Here is a 22,439-nt window from a genome sequence, read left to right on the forward strand (position 1 = left end):
TGAAGGTGATCCCCACACTGACCTTTCTGATGACACCACAATTGTCCTTTGCTCCGAAGTCTCACTGGACAGCACTATGGAGGACAGGAATACACTGATTGCACTGCTCACATCAAAAGTCGACGATTTCACTGCCGAGGATGACGCTTCCAGCAATGACCTCTTTGAAGAGGCCTTCACTGTAATCTCATCTGATGTCAAACTGGAGACTATTACTGGTAATAACGATCTACTGCTTTCCCTGCTAATACCATCAGTCGACAATACTGCAACTGATGATGGTGACAGCAGCAATGAACTTCCAAAAGGCTGTCCAACTGTGCTTTGCTTTGATGCCACGCTGAAGACTAAAGCTACTGATGACGACCTCTTGCTCTCTCTGCTCACAACAAAAGTCAACAAGGACGCAACTGACGATGGTGATACTGGCAGCAAGCTTTCTAAAAATGCTCTCAGTGTACTTTCTTCTGATGCCAGACTGGACACACTAGAAGCTACTATTGAAGATGACGATCTCTGCCTTTCTTTGCTCACACTCAAAGTAGGCGAAAATGTTAGCGATGAAGGTGATTCCAACACTGACCTTTGTGATGATACCTCAACGGGCCTTTGCTCCGTAGTCTTACTGGATACCACTAGAGAGGATGGGGATACACTGATTGCATTGCTCACATCAAATGTCGAGGATTTAACCACTGAGGATGGTCCTTCAAGCAAGGACCTCTCTGAAGACGCCTTCACTGTACTCTCATCCGATGCCAAACTGGACACTATTTCTGGTGATAATGATCTGCTGCTTTCCCTGCTAATACCATCAGTCGACAATACTGCAACCAATGATGGTGAGAGGAACAATGACGTTGCAAAAGACGGTCCAACTGTGCTTTCCTTTGATGCCACACCTGAAATTAAAACTGCTGATGACGATCTCTTGCTCTCTCTGCTAACAACGAAAGTTGAAAAGGATCCAACTGACGATGGTTTTACTGGCAACGAGCTTTCTAAAGATGCTCTCAGTGTCCTTTGTCCTGATGTTACAACGGACTCTATTGTTGCTAACAGGGAGCTGCTGCTTTCTCTGCTACTACCCGTAGTGGACAATGGCACAAACAATGAAGGTGACACGAACTCTGATCTCTCTGAGGACAGTTCGACTGTGCTGTGCTCTGATGGTAGACTGGACAAACTGGAGACTATTATTAAAGATGACAATCTCTGGCTTTCTCTGCTCACTCTCAAAGTAGACGAAAATGCTACCGATGAAGGTGATCCCAACACTGACCTTTCTGATGACACCTCAACTGTCCTTTCCTCCGAACTGTTACTGGATACCACTATGGAGAATGGGGATACACTGATTGTACTGCTCACATCAAAAGTCGACGATTTTACTACCGAGGATGGCGCTTCCAGCAATGACCCCTCTGAAGACGCCTTCACTGTACTCTCATCCGATGCCAAACTGGACACTATTACTGGTGATAACGATCTGCTTCTTTCCTTGCTAATACCATCAGTCGACAATACTGCAACCGCTGATGGTGACAGCAGCAATGAACTTGCAAAAGACTGTCCAACTGTGCTTTCCTTTGATGCCACACTGGAAACTAAAACTGCTGATGACGATCTCTTGCTCTCTCTGCTAACAAAAAAAGTCGACAAGGACGCAACTGACGATGGTAATACTGGCAACGAGCTTTCTAAAGATGCTCTCAGTGTGCTTTCTTCTGATGTCACACTGGCCTCTATAGTTGCTAACAGGGAGCTACTTCTTTCTCTCCTACTACCCAGAGTGGACGATGGCACAATCAATGAAAGTGACACGAACTCTGATCTCTCTGAAGACAGTTTGACTGTGCTGTACCCTAATGGTAGACTAGACAGACTGGAAGCTACTATTGAAGATGACGATATCTGGCTTTCTCTGCCCACACTCAAAATAGGCAAAAATGCTAGCGATGAAGGTGATCCCAACACTGACCTTTCTGATGACACCTCAACTATCCTTTGCTCCGATGTCTTACTCGATACCACCATGGAGGATGAGGATGCACTGATTGAACTTCTCACATCAAACGTCGACGATTTCACTAACAAGGATGACCCTTTCAGCAATGACTTCTCTGAAGATGCCTTCACTGTACTCTCATCCGATGGGAAACTTGACACTATTACCGGTGATAACGATCTGCTGCTTTTCATGCTAATACCATCAGTCGACAATACTGCAACCGATGATGGTGACAGCAGCAATGAACTTTCAAAAGACTGTCCAACTGTACTTTGCTTTGATGCCACACTGGAGACTATAACTGCTGATGACGATCTCTTGCTCTCTCTGCTAACAACAAAAGTCGACAATGACGCAACTGGCGATGGTGGTACTGGCAATGAGCTTTCTAAAGATGTTCTCAGTGTACTTTGCTCTGTTGTCACACTGGACTCTATTGTTCCTATCAAGGAGCTCCTGCTTTCTCTGCTAACACCCACAGTGGACGATCGCACAAGCAATGGAGGTGACACGAACTCTGATCTTTCTAAAGACAGTTTGACTGTGCTGTGCTCTGATGGCAGACTAGAAAGACTGGAAGCTACTATTGAAGATGACGATCTTTGCCTTTCTCTGCTCACACTCAAAGTGGGCGAAAATGTTAGCAATAAAGGTGATACCAACACTGACCCTTCGGATGACACCTCAACTGTCCTTTGCTCCGATGTCTTACTGGATATAACTATGGAGGATGGGGATACACTGATTGCACTGCTCACATCAAAAGTCGACGATTTTACTACAGAGGATGGCCCTTCCAGCAATGACGTCTCTGAAGACGCCTTCGATGTACTCTCGTCGGATGCCAAACTGGACACTACTGCCGGTGATAACAATCTGCTGCTTTTCCTGCTAATACCATCAGTCGACAATACTGCAACCGATGATGGTGACAGCAGCAATAAACTTGCAGAAGACTGTCCAACTGTGCTTTGCTTTGATGCCACACTGGAGACTAAAACTGCTGATGACGATTTCTTGCTCTCTCTGTTAACAACAAAAGTCGAAAAGGACACAACCGACGATGGTGATACTGGCAACGAGCTTTCTAAAGATGCTCTCAATGTGCTTTCTTCTGATATCACAACGGACTCTATTGTTGCTAACAGGGAGCTGCTGCTTTCTCTGCTATTACCCACAGTGGACGATGGCACAAGCAATGAAAGTGACACCAACTCTGTTCTCTCTGAGGACAGCCTAAATGTGCTTTGCTCTGATGGCAGACTGGACAGACTGGACAGACTGGAAGCTACTATTGAATATGACAAGCTCTGGCTATCTCTGCTCACACTCAAAGTAGGCAAAAATGCTAGCGATGAAGGTGATCCTAACATTGACCTTTCTGATAAAACCTCAACTGTCGTTTCCTCGAAAGTCTTCCTGGATACCACTATGGAGGATGGGGATACACTGATTGCACTGCTCACATCAAAAGTCGACGATTTCACTACCAAGGATGGCACTTCCAGCAATGAACTCTCCGAAGACGCCTTCACTGTACTCTCATTCGATGCCAAACTGGGCACTATTACTGGTGATAACCATCTGCTGCTTTCCTTGCTAATACCATCACTCGACAATACTGCAACCGATGAAGGCAACACCAGCAATGACCTTGCAAAAGACTGTCCAACTTTTGTTTGCTTTGATGCCACACTGGAGACTAAGGCGGCTGATGACGATCTCGTCCTCTCTCTGCTAACAACAAAAGTCGACAAGGACATAACTGACGATGGTGATACTGGCAATGAGCTTTCTAAAGATGATCTCAGTGTACTTTCCTCTGATGTCATACTGGAATCTATTGTTGCTAACAGGGAGATGCTGCTTTCTCTGCTACTAACCACAGTGGACGATATCACAAGCAGTAAAGGTGACACGAACTCTGATCTCTCTGAAGACAGTTTGACTGTGCTGTGCCCTGATTGCCGACTGGAAGGACTGGAAGCTACTATTGAAGATGACGATCTCTGCCTTTCTCTGCTCACACTTAAAGTAGGCAAAAATTTTCGCAATGAAGGTGATCCCAACACTGACCTTTCTGATAACACCTCAACTGTCCTTTGCTCCGAGGTCTCACTGGATACCACTATGGAGGATGGGGATACACTGATTGCACTGCTCACATCAAAAGTCGACGATTTCACTGCCGAGGATGACGCATCCAGCAATGACCTCTCTGAAGACGCCTTCACTGTACTCTCATCCGATGCCAAACTGGACACTATTACTGGTGATAAGGATCTGCTGCTTTCCATACTAATACCATCAGTTGACAATACTGCAATTGATGATGGTGACAGCAGCAATGAACTTGTAAAAGACTGTTCAACTGTGCTTTGCTTCGATACCACGCTGGAGACTAAAGGTATTGTTGACGATCTCTTGCTCTCTCTGCTCACAACAAAAGTCGATAAGGACGCAATTGACGATGGTGATACTGTCAGCGAGCTTTCTAAAAATGCTCTCAGTGTGGTTTCTTCTGATTTCACACGGGACTCTATTGTTGCTAACAGGGAGCTGCTGCTTTCTCTGCTACTACCCATAAAGGGCGATGGCAGAAGCAATGAAGGTGACATGAACTGCAATCTCTCTGAAGACAGTTTGACTGTGCTGTGCTCTGATGGCAGACTGGACAGACTGGAAGCTACTATTGAAGATGACGATCTCTGGCTTTCTCTCCTCACACTCAAAGTAGGCGAAAATGTTAGCGATGAAGGTGATCCTAACACTGACCTTTCTGATGACACCTCAACTGTCCTTTCCTCCGAAGTGTTACTGGTTACCACTATGGAAGATGGGGATACACTGATTGCACTAGTCACATCAAAATTCGACAATTTAACTACCGAGGATGGCACTTCCAGCAATGACCCCTCTAAAGACGCCTTAACTGCACTCTCATCCGATGCCAAACTAGACACTATTACTAATGATAACGATCTGCTGCTTTCCTTGCTAATACCATCAGTCGACAATGCTGCAACCGATGATGGCGACAGCAGCAATGACCTTGCAAAAGACTGTCCAACTGTGCTTTGCTTTGATATCACACTGGAGACTAAAACTGCCAATGACGATTTCTCTCTGCTAACAACAAAAGTCGACAATGACGCAACTGACGATGGTGATACTGGCACCGAGCTTTCTAAAGATAATCTCAGCGTGCTTTTTTCTGATGTCACACTAGACTCTATTGTTGCTAACACAGAGCTGCTGCTTTCTCTGCTACTACCCACAGTGGACGATGGCAAAAGCAGTGAAGGTGACACGAATTCTGATCTCTCTGAAGAGAGTTTAGCTGTGCTGTACTCTGATGGAAGACTGGACAGATTGGAGGCTACTATTGAAGATGACGATCTCTGGCTTTCTCTCCTCACACTTAAAGTAGGCAAAAATGTTACCGATGAAGGAGATCCCAACACTGACCTTTCTGATGACACCTCAATGGTCCTTTCCTCCAATGTCTTACTGGATACCACTATGGAGGATGGGGATACACTGATTGCACTGCTCACATCAAAAGTCGACGATTTCACTGCCGAGGATGACGCATCCAGCAATGACCTCTCTGAAGACGCCTTCACTGTACTCTCATCCGATGCCAAACTGGACACTATTACTGGTGATAAGGATCTGCTGCTTTCCATACTAATGCCATCAGTTGACAATACTGCAATTGATGATGGTGACAGCAGCAATGAACTTGTAAAAGACTGTTCAACTGTGCTTTGCTTCGATGCCACGCTGGAGACTAAAGGTATTGTTGACGATCTCTTGCTCTCTCTGCTCACAACAAAAGTCGATAAGGACGCAACTGACGATGATGATACTGTCAGCGAACTTTCTAAAAATGCTCTCTGTGTGCTTTCTTCTGATTTCACACGGGACTCTATTCTTGCTAACAGGGAGCTGCTGCTTTCTCTGCTACTACCCATAAAGGGCGATGGCAGAAGCAATGAAGGTGACATGAACTGCAATCTCTCTGAAGACAGTTTGACTGTGCTGTGCTCTGATGGCAGACTGGACAGACTGGAAGCTACTATTGAAGATGACGATCTCTGGCTTTCTCTCCTCACACTCAAAGTAGGCGAAAATGTTAGCGATGAAGGTGATCCTAACACTGACCTTTCTGATGACACCTCAACTGTCCTTTCCTCCGAAGTGTTACTGGATACCACTGTGGAAAATGGGGATACACTGATTGCACTGCTCACATCAAAAGTCGACAATTTACCTACCGAGGATGGCACTGCCAGCAATGACCCCTCTAAAGACGCCTTCACTGTACTCTCATCCGATGCCAAACTAGACACTATTACTGGTGATAACGATCTGCTGCTTTCCTTGCTAATACCATCAGTCGACAATGCTGCAACCGATGATGGTGACAGCAGCAATGACCTTGCAAAAGACTGTCCAACTGTGCTTTGCTTTGATATCACACTGGAGACTAAAACTGCCAATGACGATTTCTCTCTGCTAACAACAAAAGTCGACAATGACGCAACTGACGATGGTGATACTGGCACCGAGCTTTCTAAAGATAATTTCAGTGTGCTTTTTTCTGATGTCACACTAAACCCTATTGTTGCTAACACAGAGCTGCTGCTTTCTCTGCTACTACCCACAGTGGACGATGGCAAAAGCAGTGAAGGTGACACGAATTCGGATCTCTCTGAAGAGAGTTTAGCTCTACTGTACCCTGATGGAAGACTGGACAGATTGGAGGCTACTATTGAAGATGACGATCTCTGGCTTTCTCTGCTCACACTTAAAGTAGGCAAAAATGTTAGCGATGAAGGAGATCCCAACAGTGACCTTTCTGATGACACCTCAACGGTCCTTTGCTCCGATGTCTTACTGGATACCACTATGGAGGATGGGAATACACTGATCGCACTGCTCACATCAAAAGTCGACGATTTCACTACCGAGGATGGCACTTCCAGCAATGACACCTCTGAAGACGCCTTCACTGTACCCTCATCTGATGCCAAACTGGACACTATTACTGGTGATAACGGTCTCCTGCTTTCCTTGCTAATACCATCAGTCGACAATGCTGCAACCGATGATGGTGACAGCAACAACGAATTTGCAAAAGACTGTCCAACTGTGCTTTGCTTTGATGCCACACTGGAGACTAAAACTGCTGATGACGATCTCTTCCTCTCTCTGCTAACAACAAAAGTCAACAAGGACGCAACTGACGATGGTAACACTGGCAACGAGCTTTCTAAAGATGATCTCACTGTGCTTTGCTCTGATGCCACACTGGACTCTATTGTTGCTAACTGGGAACTGCTACTTCCTCTGCTAGTAACCACAGTGGACAATGGCACAAGCAATGAAGGTGACACTAGCTTTGATCTCTCTGGAGACACTTTGACTGTGCTGTGCTCTGATAGCAGACTGGACAGACTGGAAGCTACTATTGAAGATGACAATCTCTCCCTTTCTGTGCTCACACCCAAAGTAGGCGAAAATGCTACCGATGAAGGTGATCCCAACACTGACCTTTCCGATGACTCCTCAACTATGTTTTGCTCCGATGTCTTCCTGGATACCACCATGGAGGATGGGGATACACTGATTGAACTGCTCACATCAAAAGTGGACGATTTCACTACCGAGGAAAGCACTTCCAGCAATGACTTCTCTGAAAACGCCTTCACTGTACTCTCATCCAATGCAAAACTGGACACTATTACTAGTGATAACAGTCCGCTGCTTTCCCTGCTAATACCATCAGTCGACAATACTGCAACCGATGATGGTGACAGCAGCAATGAACTTGCAAAAGACTGTCCAACTGTGCTATGCTTTGATGCCACACTGGAGACTAAAACTGCTGATGACGATCTCTTGCTCTCTCTGATAACAACAAAAGTCGACAGGGACGCAACTGACGATGGTGATACTGGCAATGAGCTTTCTAAAGATGCTCTCAGTGTGCTTTGTTCTGATGTCACACTGGACTTTTTTGTTGCTAACTGGGAGCTGCTACTATCTCTGGTACTAACCACACTGGATGATGGCACAAGCAATGAAGGTGACACGAACTCTGATCTCTCTGAAGACAGACTCACTGTGCTGTGCCCTGATGGCAGACTGGACAAACTGAAAGCTACTATTGAAGATGACGATCTCTGCCTTTCTCTGCTCACACTCACAGTAGGCGAAAATGCTAGCGATGATCCTGGCAATGAGCTTTCTAAAGATGCTCTCAGTGTGCTTTGTTCTGATGTCACACTGGACTTTTTTGTTTCTAACTGGGAGCTGCTACTTTCTCTGGTACTAACCACGCTGGATGATGGCACAAGCAATGAAGGTGACACGAACTCTGATCTCTCTGAAGACAGATTCACCGTGCTGTGCCCTGATGGCAGACTGGACAGACTGGAAGCTACTATTGAAGATGACGATCTCTGCCTTTCTCTGCTCACACTTACAGTAGGCGAAAATGCTAGCGATGAAGGTGATCCCAACACTGACCTTTCTGATGACACCTCGACTGTCCTTTGCTTTGAAGTCTTACTGAATTCCACTATAGAAGATTGGGATACACTGATTGCACTGCTCACATCAAAAGTCGACAATCTCACGACCGAGGATGGCGCTTCCAGCAATGACCTCTCTGAAGACGCCTTCACTGTACTATCATCCGATGCCAAACTGGACTCTATTACTGGCGATAACGATCTGCTGCTTTCCCTGCTAATACCACCAGTCGACAATACTGCAAACGATGATGGTGACAGCAGTAATGAACTTCCAAAAGACTTTCCAAGTGTGCTTTCCTTTGATGCCACACTGGAGACTAAAACTGCTGATGACGATCTATTACTCTCTCTGCTAACAACAAAAGTCGACAAGGACGCAACTGAGGATGGTGATACTGGCAATGAGCTTTCTAAAGATGCTCTCAGTGTGCTTTGTTCTGATGTCACACTGGACTTTTTTGTTGCTAACTGGGAGCTGCTACTATCTCTGGTACTAACCACACTGGATGATGGCAGAAGCAATGAAGGTGACACAAACTCTGATCTCTCTGAAGACAGATTCACCGTGCTGTGCCCTGATGGCAGACTGGACAGACTGAAAGCTACTATTGAAGATGACGATCTCTGCCTTTCTCTGCTCACACTCACAGTAGGCGAAAATGCTAGCGATGAAGGTGATCCCAACACTGACTTTTCTGATGACACCTCGACTGTCCTTTGCTTTGAAGTCTTGCTGAATTCCACTATAGAAGATGGGGATACACTGATTGCACTGCTCACATCAAAAGTCGACAATTTCACGACCGAGGATGGCACTTCCAGCAATGACCTCTCTGAAGACGCCTTCACTGTACTCGCATCCGATGCCAAACTGGACTCTATTACTGGCGATAACGATCTGCTGCTTTCCCTGCTTATACCATCAGTCGACAATACTGCAAACGATGATGGTGACAGCAGCAATGAACTTGCAAAAGACTGTCCAACTGTGCTTTGCTTTGATGCCACACTGGAGACTAAAACTGCTGATGACAATCTCTTGCTCTCTCTCCTAACAAAAAAAGTCGACAAGGACGCAACTGACGATGGGGATACTGGCAACGACCTTTCTAAAGATGCTCCTACTGTGATTTGTTCTGATGTCATACTGGATTCTATTGTTGCTAACTGGGAGCTGCTACTTTCTCTGCTACTACCCACACTGGACGATGGCACAAGCAATGAAGGTGACACGAACTCTGATCTCTCTGACGACACTTTGACTGTGCTGTGCTCTGATGGCAGACTGGAGAGACTGGAAGCTACTATTGAAGATAACGATCTCTGGTTTTCTCTGCTCACACTCAAAGTAGGCGAAAATACTACCGATGAATGTGATCTCAACACTGACCTGTCCGATGAAACCTCAACTGTCCTTTGCTCCGAAGTCTTACTGGATACCACTATGGAGGATGGGGATACACTAATTGCACTGCTCACATCAAAAGTCAACGATTTCACGACCGAGGATGGCCCTTCCAGCAAAGACCTCTCTGAAGACGCCTTCACTGTACTCTCATCTGATGCCAAACTGGACACTTTTACTGGTGATAACGGTCTGCTGCTTTCCCTGCTAATACCATCAGTCGACAATACTGCAACCGATGATGATGGCTGCAGAAATGAACTTGCAAAAGACTGGCCAACTGTGCTTTGCTCTGATGCCACACTGGGGACTAAAACTGCTAATGACGACCTCTTTCTCTCTCTGCTAACAAATAAAGTCCACAAGGACGTAACTGACGATGGTGATCCTGGCAACGAGCTTTCTAAAGATGCTCTCAGTGTGCTTTGTTCTGATGTCACACTGGACTCTATTGTTGCTAACAGGGAGCTGCTCCTTTCTCTTCTACTACCCACAGTGGACGATGGCACAAGCAGTGAAGATGTCACGAACTCTGATCTCTCTGAAGACAGTTTGACTGTGCTGTGCCCTGATGGCAGACTGGACAGACTGGAAGCTACTAATAAAGATGACGTTCTCTGCTTTTCTCTGCTCACACTCAAAGTAAACGAAAATGCTAGCGATGAAGGTGATCCCAACACTGACCTTTCTGATGACACCTCAATTGTCCTTTGCTCTGAAGTCTTACTGGATACCACTATGGAGGATGGGGATACACTGATTGAACTGCGCACATCAAAAGTCGACGATTTAACTACCGACGATGGCACATCCAGCAATGACCTCTCGGAAGACGCCTTCACTGTACTCTCATCCGATGCCAAACTGGACACTAATACTGGTGATAATGATCTGCTGCTTTCCCTGCTAATACCATCAGTCGATAATACTGCAACCGATGATGGTGACAGCAGCAATGAACTTGCAAAAGACTGTGCAACTGTCCTGTGCTTGGATGCCACAGTGGAGACTAAAACTGCTGATGACAATCTCTTCCTCTCTGTGCTAAAAACAAAAGTCGACAAGGACGTAACTGACGATGGTGATACCGGCAACGAACTTTCTAAAGATGCTCTCAGTGTGCTTTGTTCTGATGTCACACTGGACTCTATTGTTGCTAACAGGAAGCTGCTGCTTTCTCTTCTATTAACCACAGTGGGCAGTGACAAGAGCAATGAAGGTGACACGAACTCTGATCTCTCTGAAGACAGTTTGACTGTGCTGTGCTCTGATGGCAGACTGGACAGACTGGAAGCTACTATTGAAGATGACGATCTCTGGCTTTCTCTGCTCACACTCAAAGTAGGCGAAAATGCTAGCGATGAAGGTGATCCCAACACTGACCTTTCTGATGACACCTCAACTGTCCTTAGCTCCGCAGTCTTACTGGATACCACTATGGAGGATGAGGATACACGGATTGCACTGCTCACATCAAAAGTCGAAGATTTAACTACCGAGGATGGCGCATCCAGCAATGACCTCTTTAAAGACGTCCTCACTTTACTCTCATCCGATGCGAACCTGGACACTATTACTGGTGATAACGATCTGCTGCTTTCCCTGCTAATACCATCAGTCGACAATACTGCAACCGATGATGGTGACAGCAGCAATGAACTTGCAAAAGACTGTGCAACTGTGCTGTACTTGGATGCCACAGTGGAGACTAAAGCTGCTGATGACAATCTCTTCCTCTCTGTGCTAAAAACAAAAGTCGACAAGGACGTAACTGACGATGGTGATACTGGCAACGAACTTTCTAAGGATGCTCTCAGTGTGCTTTGTTCTAATGTCAAAGTGGACTCTATTGTTGTTAACAGGAAGCTGCTGCTTTCTCTTCTATTAACCACAGTGGACAGTGACAAGAGCAATGAAGGTGACACGAACTCTGATCTCTCTGAAGACAGTTTGACTGTGCTGTGCTCTGACTGTAGACTGGACAGACTGGAAGCTACTATTGAAGATGACGATCTCTGGCTTTCTCTGCTCACACTCAAAGTAGGCGAAAATGCTACCAATGAAGGTGATCCCAACACTGACCTTTCTGATGACACCTCAACTGTCCTTAGCTCCGCAGTCTTACTGGATACCACTATGGAGGATGGGGATACACTGATTGCACTGCTCACATCAAAAGTCGACCATTTCACTACCGACGATGGCGCTTCCACCAATGACCTTTCTGAAGACGCCTTCACTCTACTCTCATCCGATGCCAAACTGGACTCTATTACTGGTGATAAGGATCTGCTGCTTTCCTTGCTAATGCCATCAGTCAACAATACTGCAATCGATGATAGTGACAGCAGCAATGAACTTGCAAAAAACTCTCCAACTGTGCTTTGCTTTGATGCTACACTGGAGACTAAAACTGCTGATGACGATCTCTTGCTCTCTCTGCTAGCAACTAAAGTCCACAAGGACGCAACTGACGATGGTGATACTGGCAACGAGCCTTCTAAAGATGCTCTCACTGTGCTTTCTTCTGATGTCACACTGGACTCTATTGTTGCTAACAGGGAGCTGCTGCTTTCTCTGCTACTACGCACAGTGGACGATGGCACAAGCAGTGAAGATGACACGAGCTCTGATGTCTCTGAAGACAGTTTGACTGTGCTGTGCTGTGATGGCAGACTGGACAGACTGGAAGCTAGTATTAAAAATGACGATGTCTGCCTTTTTCTGCTCACACTCAAAGTAGGCGAAAATGTTAGGGATGAAGGTGATCCCAACACTGACCTTTCTGATGACACCTCAACTGTCCTATGCTCCGAAGTCTTACTGGATACTGCTATGGAGGATGGGGATACACTGATTGCACTGCTCACATCAAAGGTCGACGATTTCACTACCGACGATGGCGCTTCATACAATGACCTCTCTGAAGACGCCTTCACTGTACTCTCATCCGATGCCAAACTGGACACTTTTACTGGTGATAACGATCTGCTGCTTTCCCTGCTAATACCATCAGTTGGTAATACTGCAACCGATGATGGTGACAGCAGCAATGAACTTGCAAAAGACTCTCCAACTGTGCTTTGCTTGGATGCCACACTGGAGACTAAAACTGCTGATGACGATCTCATGCTCTCTCTGCTAACAACTAAGGTCCACAAGGACGCAACTGACGATAGTGATACTGGCAACGAGCCTTCTAAAGATGCTCTCAGTGTGCTTTGTTCTGATGTCACACTGGACTCTATTGTTGCTAACAGGGAGCTGCTCCTTTCTCTGCTAATACCCACAGTGGACGATGGCACAAGCAATGAAGGTGACACCAACTCTGATCTCTCTGAAGACAGTTTGACTGTGCTGTGCTCTGATGGCAGACTGGACAGACTGGAAGCTACTATTGAAGATGACGATCTCTGGCTTTCTCTGCTCACACTCAAAGTAGGCGAAAATGCTAGCGATGAAGGTGATCCCAACACTGACCTTTCTGATGACACCTCAACTGTCCTTTGCTCCGAAGTCTTACTGGATACCACTATGGAGGATGGGGATACACTGATTGCACTGCTCACATCAAAGGTGGACGATTTCACTACCGACGATGGCGCTTCATACAATGACCTCTCTGAAGACGCCTTCACTGTACTCTCATCCGATGCCAAACTGGACACTTTTACTGGTGATAACGATCTGCTGCTTTCCCTGCTAATACCATCAGTTGGTAATACTGCAACCGATGATGGTGACAGAAGCAATGAACTTGCAAAAGACTGTCTAACTGTGCTTTGCCTTGATGCCACACTGGAGACTAAAACTGCTGATGACGATCTCTTGCTCTGTCTGCTAACAACAAAAGCCGGCAAGGACGCAACTGACGATGGTGATACTGGAAACGAGCTTTCTAAAGATGCTCTCACTGCGCTTTGTTCTGATGTCACACTGGACTCTATTCTTGCTAAAAGGGAGCTGCTGCTTTCTCTGCTACTACCCACAGTGGACGATGGCACACGCAGTGAAGGTGACACGAACTCTGATCTCTCTGAAGACAGTTTGACTGTATTGTGCTCTGATGGCAGACTGGATAGACTGGAAGCTACTATTGAAGATGACGATCTCTGCCTTTTTCTGCTCACACTCAAAGTAGGCGAAAATGCTAGCGATGAAGGTGATACCAACACTGACCTTTCTGATGACACCTCAACTGTCCTTTGCTTTGAAGTCTTACTGGATACCACTATGGAGGATGGGGATACACTGATTGCACTGCTCACATCGAAAGTCGACGATTTCACGACCGAGGATGGCGCTTCCATCAATGACCTCTCTGAAGACGCCTTCACTGTACTCTCAGCGGATGCGAAACTGGACACTGTTAGTGGTGTTTCAGACATTGTACTTTTCTTGACTAGAAAGGTTTGTTTACTCGTAGTTTCCTGCGTTGATTTTTAAAGTGAAAAGTAATTGTAAGATTAATGTATTTTACTCAAAGGAGTGTTTGGATAAACTTAAATATGGTAGAATTCTTGACAAAGATATATAAATTTATCAGTAAAAGTTATCAATAGTTTTATTTACAAAGAATTTAGATGGAAGTGATGCTGTAAAATTAAAAATTTTCGATAAAGTCAGGCTACTTATGTTATTTTATGGAATGAATAACGAAAAATAGGATCTGCATTTCATAGAACAGCCAAAATATACAATGACCACAACATAAGAGAACTATAAAAAAGTGCAACTATGGCTTTCATGGAGCTACCAAATAAGCATCTCCTTCTGACTTGAACAATAAGAATATTTGTTTACAGGTTTCTCTGGTTAGCCAAATTCTTATGCAGAATGATTTTGAAATATATAATATATATATATTTACTACCTCTAGTTGAGTAAAATCCTAACGAGTGGGCTAGGACTAAGAGTAATCTATTCTTCGTTGTTTTTTTGTTTTTTTTTGCTGATGTGTCCATTCTATACCAGGGGAGAGTTTAAGCTCACAAGTGCAACAATCAATTAAAAGTTTCTACATCCCCCTCTTGGGTGGCCGAAGCAACCCCCTTGGACATATGAACTGTTGAAGACCAGTTTTATAAATTCCCACCTCAGAGGTAAAAAGATTATCCTCAAATGAACCATCCAATATTTTTTTAAAAGTCAAAATCAGCAACCAAACCTTTCTACTCATTGGCCAAGCTTTAATACCTAGCCCTTGAGGACCTTCTCTTCTGAGCCATTTTCTTAAGAAAGTGAACATTTCCACATTGAAAGATATAACACTTGTATTCCATGGGAAAGACTTGACACATCCAATTCAAATTTCCCACGCCAGCTAGGCAGGGTTCTAATTCCCCACCCTCAGGGCAAGCACAACAGTCAAATACCTGAAAATTGCCTGCGGTGGGGGGGGGGGGGATGTTGAACTTTGAGTGATTGGAGCATTATGATACCAATTCATAAGGTTGAGTGTACTGTTTCTCTACTAGCAATAAAAATACTGTTTCTCTCTTTATTAAGTTTTGATTCCAAAAAAAAAATCAATAGAACTAGTTCCACTATTACTTACCAGCTTCAAGGTTCTCAAATTGGTTTTTTTTTATTTTCAAACAACAAATCTGGGATGAATCATAGCTTCTAAATACATTTACTTCTTAACCTGCTAAATTAGTCATAAACAAAATGTACTCATTTTTCTCAAAATCGAGGACACTATGATAACTCTTGAACCTCTGAAAATAACAGCCTTGTTTTCTAATTGATGTGTCAATTTCTGAACCCTGTTTCATGATCTCCATTGCATATCACTGAATTGTGATATGCAAATCTTTCTAAATCCAAAAATAAAAATCTATGTATTCAGTTCAGAGCCACCTCAGTATTTTGGTGATAAAAGGTTTTTCTTAACTGCATAGAGTTTTCTTTGATGCAGCAGATAGATGACTGCAATCCATTGTGAAAGAATGGGGATCACCAAACTTGTTTTGGAATAAAGCTTAAAATAAAGGGTGTTTGTTAGAGGCAGTAGTGTTATTATAGCAAAGCTTACAAGTACTAAAAATCATGAAACCATTTTGAGGAATAATTGGCCATTTTTGACACTATCTTTAAGGGGAACATACCAAAAATTGTGGTAGTATCATCCATTCATCTTGGAAATAATGTTTGAAAATAAAAACAATTAAGGGCCACCTTAATTAAATTCAAATCAGCTTATGGAAAGGTCTGATTACCTCTCCAGGGAAATTAAATCTTAATTTCATGTAGATGACTACAGAACTAACCTGAGAAGGAGTGGGACTCATCGATTCTTCAATAGAGGAAATAAATTGATTTGAGCTCACTACAGCAAATGAAATAAAGTTTCCTCCAGAAGACAATAGGGATGCACTTTGATGTACAGATGAGAGCACAGAAAACACTGTGCTCCCATCCCTTCCCAGAAAGTGTGATGATTTCTTAGACACCTTTTCTGAAGAAACACTTTCCTCCCTCTGCACATTGCCAAGGCTAGAACTGAATTTCACATAAGAAGAGCTGCGCAACTCCTCTTTGCTTGAAACACTAAATTCAGTTGAACTCTTTGCAGTTGATGCCATTAATGATGACCTCTCAGAGGCCAAACCATAGCTACTTTCATCTCCTGTTGAACCAAAACTGAAAGTCCCAGATGACATCATTCCTATCTCCATGCTTGAATCAGAGACAGATGAAGACTTTGCAGATGATACTAAATACACACTAACATCCACTGCCACAGTGGAGCGTAGAATTTCAGATACCACACTGCCTCCCTCTCTACTTGAAATGCCAGCTGATGAAAAAATTACACCAGATAATAAAACCACAGATGGTGTCAAAGCCAAAACTGCAGCTGTACTGTGCTTTATTGGAACACTGGAACTTTGCTCTAAACCAGAAGCGCCTATTGAGTCCAATGATTTTGAAGTGAATATTGTAGTTGTTCTTCCAGATGCCTTATTTACAGAGGGCCATGAAAGATAACTTGAGTTTTCAGCTGAATTTGCCAGCAGATCTGCTGAGTAAGATGAATTGGTGAAATAACTACTCATTTGCAAAACCCCTTGATTGGTCACTTCTGTGGGTGACAAAAGTAACTCCGTGTGGGCAACAGGTACAGTTAACGTATTTTCAGGTACCCCTGTACTTTCCAAGTATTTCTTGTTTGAAGAAATTTCTGTAAGCTGCATATCATGTTCATAAGATGAACTCGTTGATTTTTGTAATAATTTGATTACATCTTGTGTCCGGTTTGACTGTGACTCGGGGGAGCTGTTCACCGTGATTTGTGATAACGACAAAAACGGGGACGACTGATCAATAACAGACCTGACGCTTGCTTGAGTTGGAGAACTGTTCACTTGCCATAATGTACTATTCAATGGGATTGTGGCACCCCGTAAAATGGCATCATCTGTTGAAAGGCTTTCTACAGTGACCATTAAACCAAGGATAAGCACACCCTCCAACAACAACCACAACATGCATGATAAAGCTGGATCACCGACTGCCAGTGGTCCTGTAAATGGTAGTGAATTTTTCAGAAAGACACATTACTTTTTAAACAATAAAATGGCGCACAACAGGCAAATTCTTATTACTGCAAACAATTTGAAATACACAGAGTGAAAAAAACACAACACGTGTCACCTTGTACATTCAATTCCCAACACTCATTGATTTGTTTTTTACCATCAGTTTCAAAAAAGAGTCGAAGTGAATTGGTTTTAGGCACCCACGTACATTACTATTGTTTGAGAGAGAGGAGCCCTGATGCGATTTCCGGACGGTTTCCGAGCAATTTGTTACAATACTCAAAGACATGACTCATTCTGAGAGACGATTATCGAACGGAACGGGAGTTTTTGCCAAGAGTGCACATAATCCACGGATTCAACCGCAAATGAACCGGCGTCTTAAATAACCGCAGCTCATACCGCCAATGACCCCAGTTGGAAAATTCTGGAATGGCATGGACTTTTCTCATGGAGTTCTACAACAGCTATTCATTATAACATAAATGTAACTGATAAAAAATGAAGACACACATCTGAACAGGAGAGAAAAATTCCAACGAAAATTTAATATCAATGAAAAACTTAAGGGGAGTTATTTTTGAAACGCTGGCGTCAACCGGAAGAATAATATAATTAACTCAGTGGCGCGTTGACCCTAAAATATCGACCAAATTGTGTTGACCAAAAAGGTGTAGTGAGCAACAGGAATGAACACTTTTAACTTCTCTTAAGTGTTTTTAGTTGATGGTTGCACGAGTCTCTGTTACTTGTATTCGCCCTTTACTCATTCTCAATGTGTTTGTGACCAGTGCCGGTAAAATCTACAACTTTTTCATTCTCCCGCAATCTCAGTCTATTTGAGCGCATGAGAGAAGCTTACAATTTTTCGCACATTTTTCAGCGTAGACGTGAGGTTCCATTTTGGGTCAAATATTTTCTTGAGAAATACGATTTACAGTAAAAGAATATGTGAACGCTGAGGAGAATGTTTCGCAAATACACTGTACGTCTTCAAAAAAGACAAAAGCGAACAATTTTCCTCACCAATACTAATCCAAGACGCCTTTTGGAGAGGTCATATCCTCTGAAAAATTAAAACCTTCATGCCCCTATTGAGAGCATTTTCGCCTGTGATGTAGATCGATATGTTAGCGGACAAAAAGGAGATTGCCTTTTTCGATGGAATTAACTAACTGAGGTAAGTAACTACATTAGGAAACCTTGATGCAGACGTCTTGGAAAATATGCTTCCCACTTTTGCTAGAAGCGAAAAACAACTTATGTGGAATCGACAAATCACATATATGCTGATGGTAGGCAATATCCCGTCTTCATAAAATAAAATTATTAACCCTAGCTACAAACCACGCAAGCGAGGGTTGTCTGCGAGCTAATCTACTAATCTAATCTACCGTCTAACTGTTAGGCCGTGGAAGGTCTGGGTACGAGACTACCTCTGGGGTAACAAGCCCTTGGTCGCCAGTAAGGAAGTTTGAGGCCAGCCAGGGAGAAGTCTGCCATTGGTCTCAAACCCTGTGCATACTTCTTCCCGGTTCTCTTTGCTGAAGGCCTAAAACTATCTTACGGGCCGAGAGACGTAGGCGACGGTGATAAACACTAAATGAAGATACATGAGAACCTTGACAGAAAAAAAATTTCCCTCATAAGGCCTCAGCGATCGTTATAATAATTTGAGATCACTAAGGAGAACAAAAACAACGGTGATCCGGAATATATGAAGCAATGTTGTAATGTTTTTCGTGATGCTCTTGATTGCTAGGATCCCCAATGGACGAGATCTGCTGTCTACATGATCGTTACGGTCAACAAGATACTTTATTTGATTTAATCTCAATGGTTCCAGACGCCGTTATTTGAAGATCGTTATGATTGATGGGATTGATACAGTCGCTGGTCAAGTTTATGGCGATCATAGCGAATGTAAGGATTACATTGAAACCATGCAAGGCGCGCGATATTACGATGCGTAAATCCGCTCATCAATTTGACGCACAAAAGCATAGCATGTGTAATACTTCATGACCAATATGTGACTACAGCTTTTATTTGAAAAGGAGAACAAAAATAAAAACAATGGCCTTTTAAGCGTTCTTTGTCCTTTTCTGTGTTCGGGGTCTTTCTAGAATACTTTTATACAATCGTCATATACTATTTTTGGCGTTTTCTGTGTGTTAGATGTAATTAAGTTTTGCATTTGCACAAGGCGTAGATCCTAAAGTAACTTTGTTTAAACAGGGTTTGTTTGTTTTTGTTGCTGCTTTAGATATATGAAAAAAAACTTTGGAGGTAAAACGAATGAAAAAGTCCTTGTGCTGGGAGAGAAATTTAATATGCATCTACTTGTTAGAAATATAAAGCTTATCATTGCAAAATGCTAGTAATAAAGTGAAAGAGATTGAGCCAAATTTTTCATTTCGTATTCAAATCCTTATTAAGCAAATATTTCAAAGTTTGGCTGGAAAACAAGCACTCCTGTCGAAATTACCTTCAAAAGAAAACGTTGGGGCCGAGGAAAAATGGTGAACTAATGAATTTAAGTTAACTAATGAATGAGCTTTGTCAGATTCGAACAATTATTTCAGTCTATTCGCTTATATTCAAATAAACTCTGTCCCCCAAGGTGATAAGGTTTTCAAGAGCACTGTTATGTAAACTGATTCATACACCCACGCTGTTAAACAATTCAATTTATCACAACCTACAACTTTGCGCAACACTTAAGTAAAGATCCGTTTCGGGTCGGAAAAGAAGTTATTCCCGTGTCTGTTAACTTATTTCATCTCGTAATAAAGCTATCGACAATGTTCCAGTCTTAAGCCAAACAATTTGTAACTTTTTGTCTAAATTCCAAGGTAATTTTACCAAAATACAAGTCTGGTTTGCTAAGGAAATATATTTAGTCCACTGAGAATGAACAACATAACATGTAAGATGTACTGTGAAATTAAAAAGTGTTGTTTCGGTGTAAGAAGTAAAGCATAAAATCATTACTCGATGGTGAAATTGGTGTCCTAGTTGCGCAGTTAATAAAATACGTGGATTTCGATAACTAAGCCGCGCTGTCAGCTCAGAATTTTTTGCTACCAAATCTGGAATACTGCCCGTAAATGTTTGTCATTTATGATACTGATACCTTTAGGGCTAAACGAACACGTGAAACCAAATTTTGCTTTAACGACGAAATTTTTTCAGTCAACAGTTCATGGGTACTACGAGAAAAGACATTTCCCGCGCTCCAAACAGGGGTTGAACTTCGGACAGTCCGTCTAGTATCCGACCTCTCTAATGCCACGCTTTGAATCCTTCCCGATAAACGATTCTGTTTCCTTTTCATACTTAAATCCAGCGGGGAGCTTTTAAAAGACATAACTCATCGATAAGATTAACTAAATCCGAACTTGTTGCGGAGCAACGCAACAAGTTGCTTGAATTCATAACGAGAAGAGTGGATACTAACGTTATGTACATGTTTAGTGTATCACTATATTAACGACGCAATCTGTGATAAATATAAATATCTTAATAAAAACATTAAGGAAATACTTACCATAAAAAAAAATGTTATTTATCAATCTGCTAACTCAGCTCAGAAATTTGCTGGAAACTGTAGGCGGAAAAAGTGCTCGAAATCGAAAATGCCAGGAAATGAAGCCTGGCTAAAACTGCATCTTACACTAAAACTATTTATCGATTAGAAATCTTCTTACGCCCGACGCCACAAGCAGCTCAAAAAACAGCAATTTGCGGCAAATTTTGAGTCCAATTGGGAAACCATAAGCAAATGACTTACTTACCTCGTGCAGCCAGATTACATGGCTGGTTATCTTTCATATTTCCACTTGCAACGTAAATACGGCGCTATTCGACCTTCTTAATCGTTCCATAAGTCGAGCTTTTCACTTGATTTCCATTCAATTACTTGCTCACGCTCAACTCTTCTGTACTGTACTTTATTGCAGATCAAAGTAGCCGTGGGTTGCACAACTCTTATGTTTTGTGAGTCACAGTGCAAAAAGCGATTTCGTGCATAATCATTTGACGTGTTGTCGATCGTTGTTTCACGAAGCTCTCTGGAATGCTTCCCTTGTCACCCAAAGCTTTGTTTAAAAAAATACATAATTTTGAAGCATTATACACAATTTTTCACTTTACAAAAGCGGATCACAACGAGTTTATGGCCTTATGCAAATGTTTGGTAACACTGGCGCGACTGGCTTGTTGCCTTGAACTCATTTCCCTAAAGAAAAGGATGTTAAGAAAGACAATTCACCGATCGATTCGTTTACCTTGGGATAACTCGTCGCTTTCGCACCCTTGAAAAATTGCTAATTACCTGCGATGGGTGACCAGTGCGCAGGCGGATATATGCTTACTAACGATCGGTTTTAATATAAAATGACCCGCGTCATTTTTTTTTCGAAAATGAATGTCGGGTTTTTTCTTCACAGAGGGGAACGCGATAAACTACAGTAAGAATTGCGAGTTTCGGCACAAAAAGCGACAAACTCATTAAAAAGTCAATACAGTGTGGTTAAAAGACCTGCCGAGATATCAGGTATTTGTATGTCCTGTAATGCAGTCTAGAGTTTAAACCTGCTCATGATTTATTGACTGCATGCTGTCGCCCATTAAAAATAATAATAAATAAATAACCGAAAAAATTTTTGTCTCGGATTAAAGTTAATACTAGAGAAGTCGTTCCATAGATATTACTGAAAACGATGATAAGTGTCTTTGGCAAGTTAAAGACCACCAAGTAAATATTTGTTCCCCAAAACAAACATGTAAGCCATAACGAATTACGCGAAAGAACTCTAAAGACCATAATATATCATCAAATCCCTGCCTCCAGGGGATAACCAAACTAAAATATCTGTTCTGTCAAAACCATAAGAACCGATAAATCTCAATCGCATGTGCAAAAAATTGTA

General features: G+C 42.9%; 2 protein-coding genes across 2 annotated transcripts in view; both read right to left on the minus strand.

Annotated features, from left to right (window-relative positions):
• Window positions 1-13,092, minus strand: part of LOC136283650 (pneumococcal serine-rich repeat protein-like) — a 33,352-nt gene extending 20,260 nt beyond the window's left edge. The window contains exon 1 of the mRNA XM_066172839.1: window positions 23-13,092. Coding sequence (XP_066028936.1) covers window positions 23-13,092 — 13,070 coding nt within the window. The remainder of the gene's footprint in view (window positions 1-22) is intronic.
• A 3,060-nt stretch (window positions 13,093-16,152) lies between these two features.
• Window positions 16,153-17,412, minus strand: LOC136283651 (uncharacterized). The gene has a single exon (XM_066172840.1). The coding sequence runs from the start codon at window positions 17,410-17,412 to the stop codon at window positions 16,153-16,155; it is 1,260 nt and encodes a 419-aa protein (XP_066028937.1).
• Window positions 17,413-22,439: the final 5,027 nt, after the last annotated feature.

Source organism: Pocillopora verrucosa, chromosome 10 (genome assembly GCF_036669915.1).
Source record: "Pocillopora verrucosa isolate sample1 chromosome 10, ASM3666991v2, whole genome shotgun sequence".
Taxonomy (NCBI): domain Eukaryota; kingdom Metazoa; phylum Cnidaria; class Anthozoa; order Scleractinia; family Pocilloporidae; genus Pocillopora; species Pocillopora verrucosa.

Coding starts and splice junctions, on each gene's coding strand:
- LOC136283651 (XM_066172840.1), bottom strand. CDS start 17,412: ATGGTCACTGTAGAAAGCCTTTCAACAGATGATGCCATTTTACGGGGT.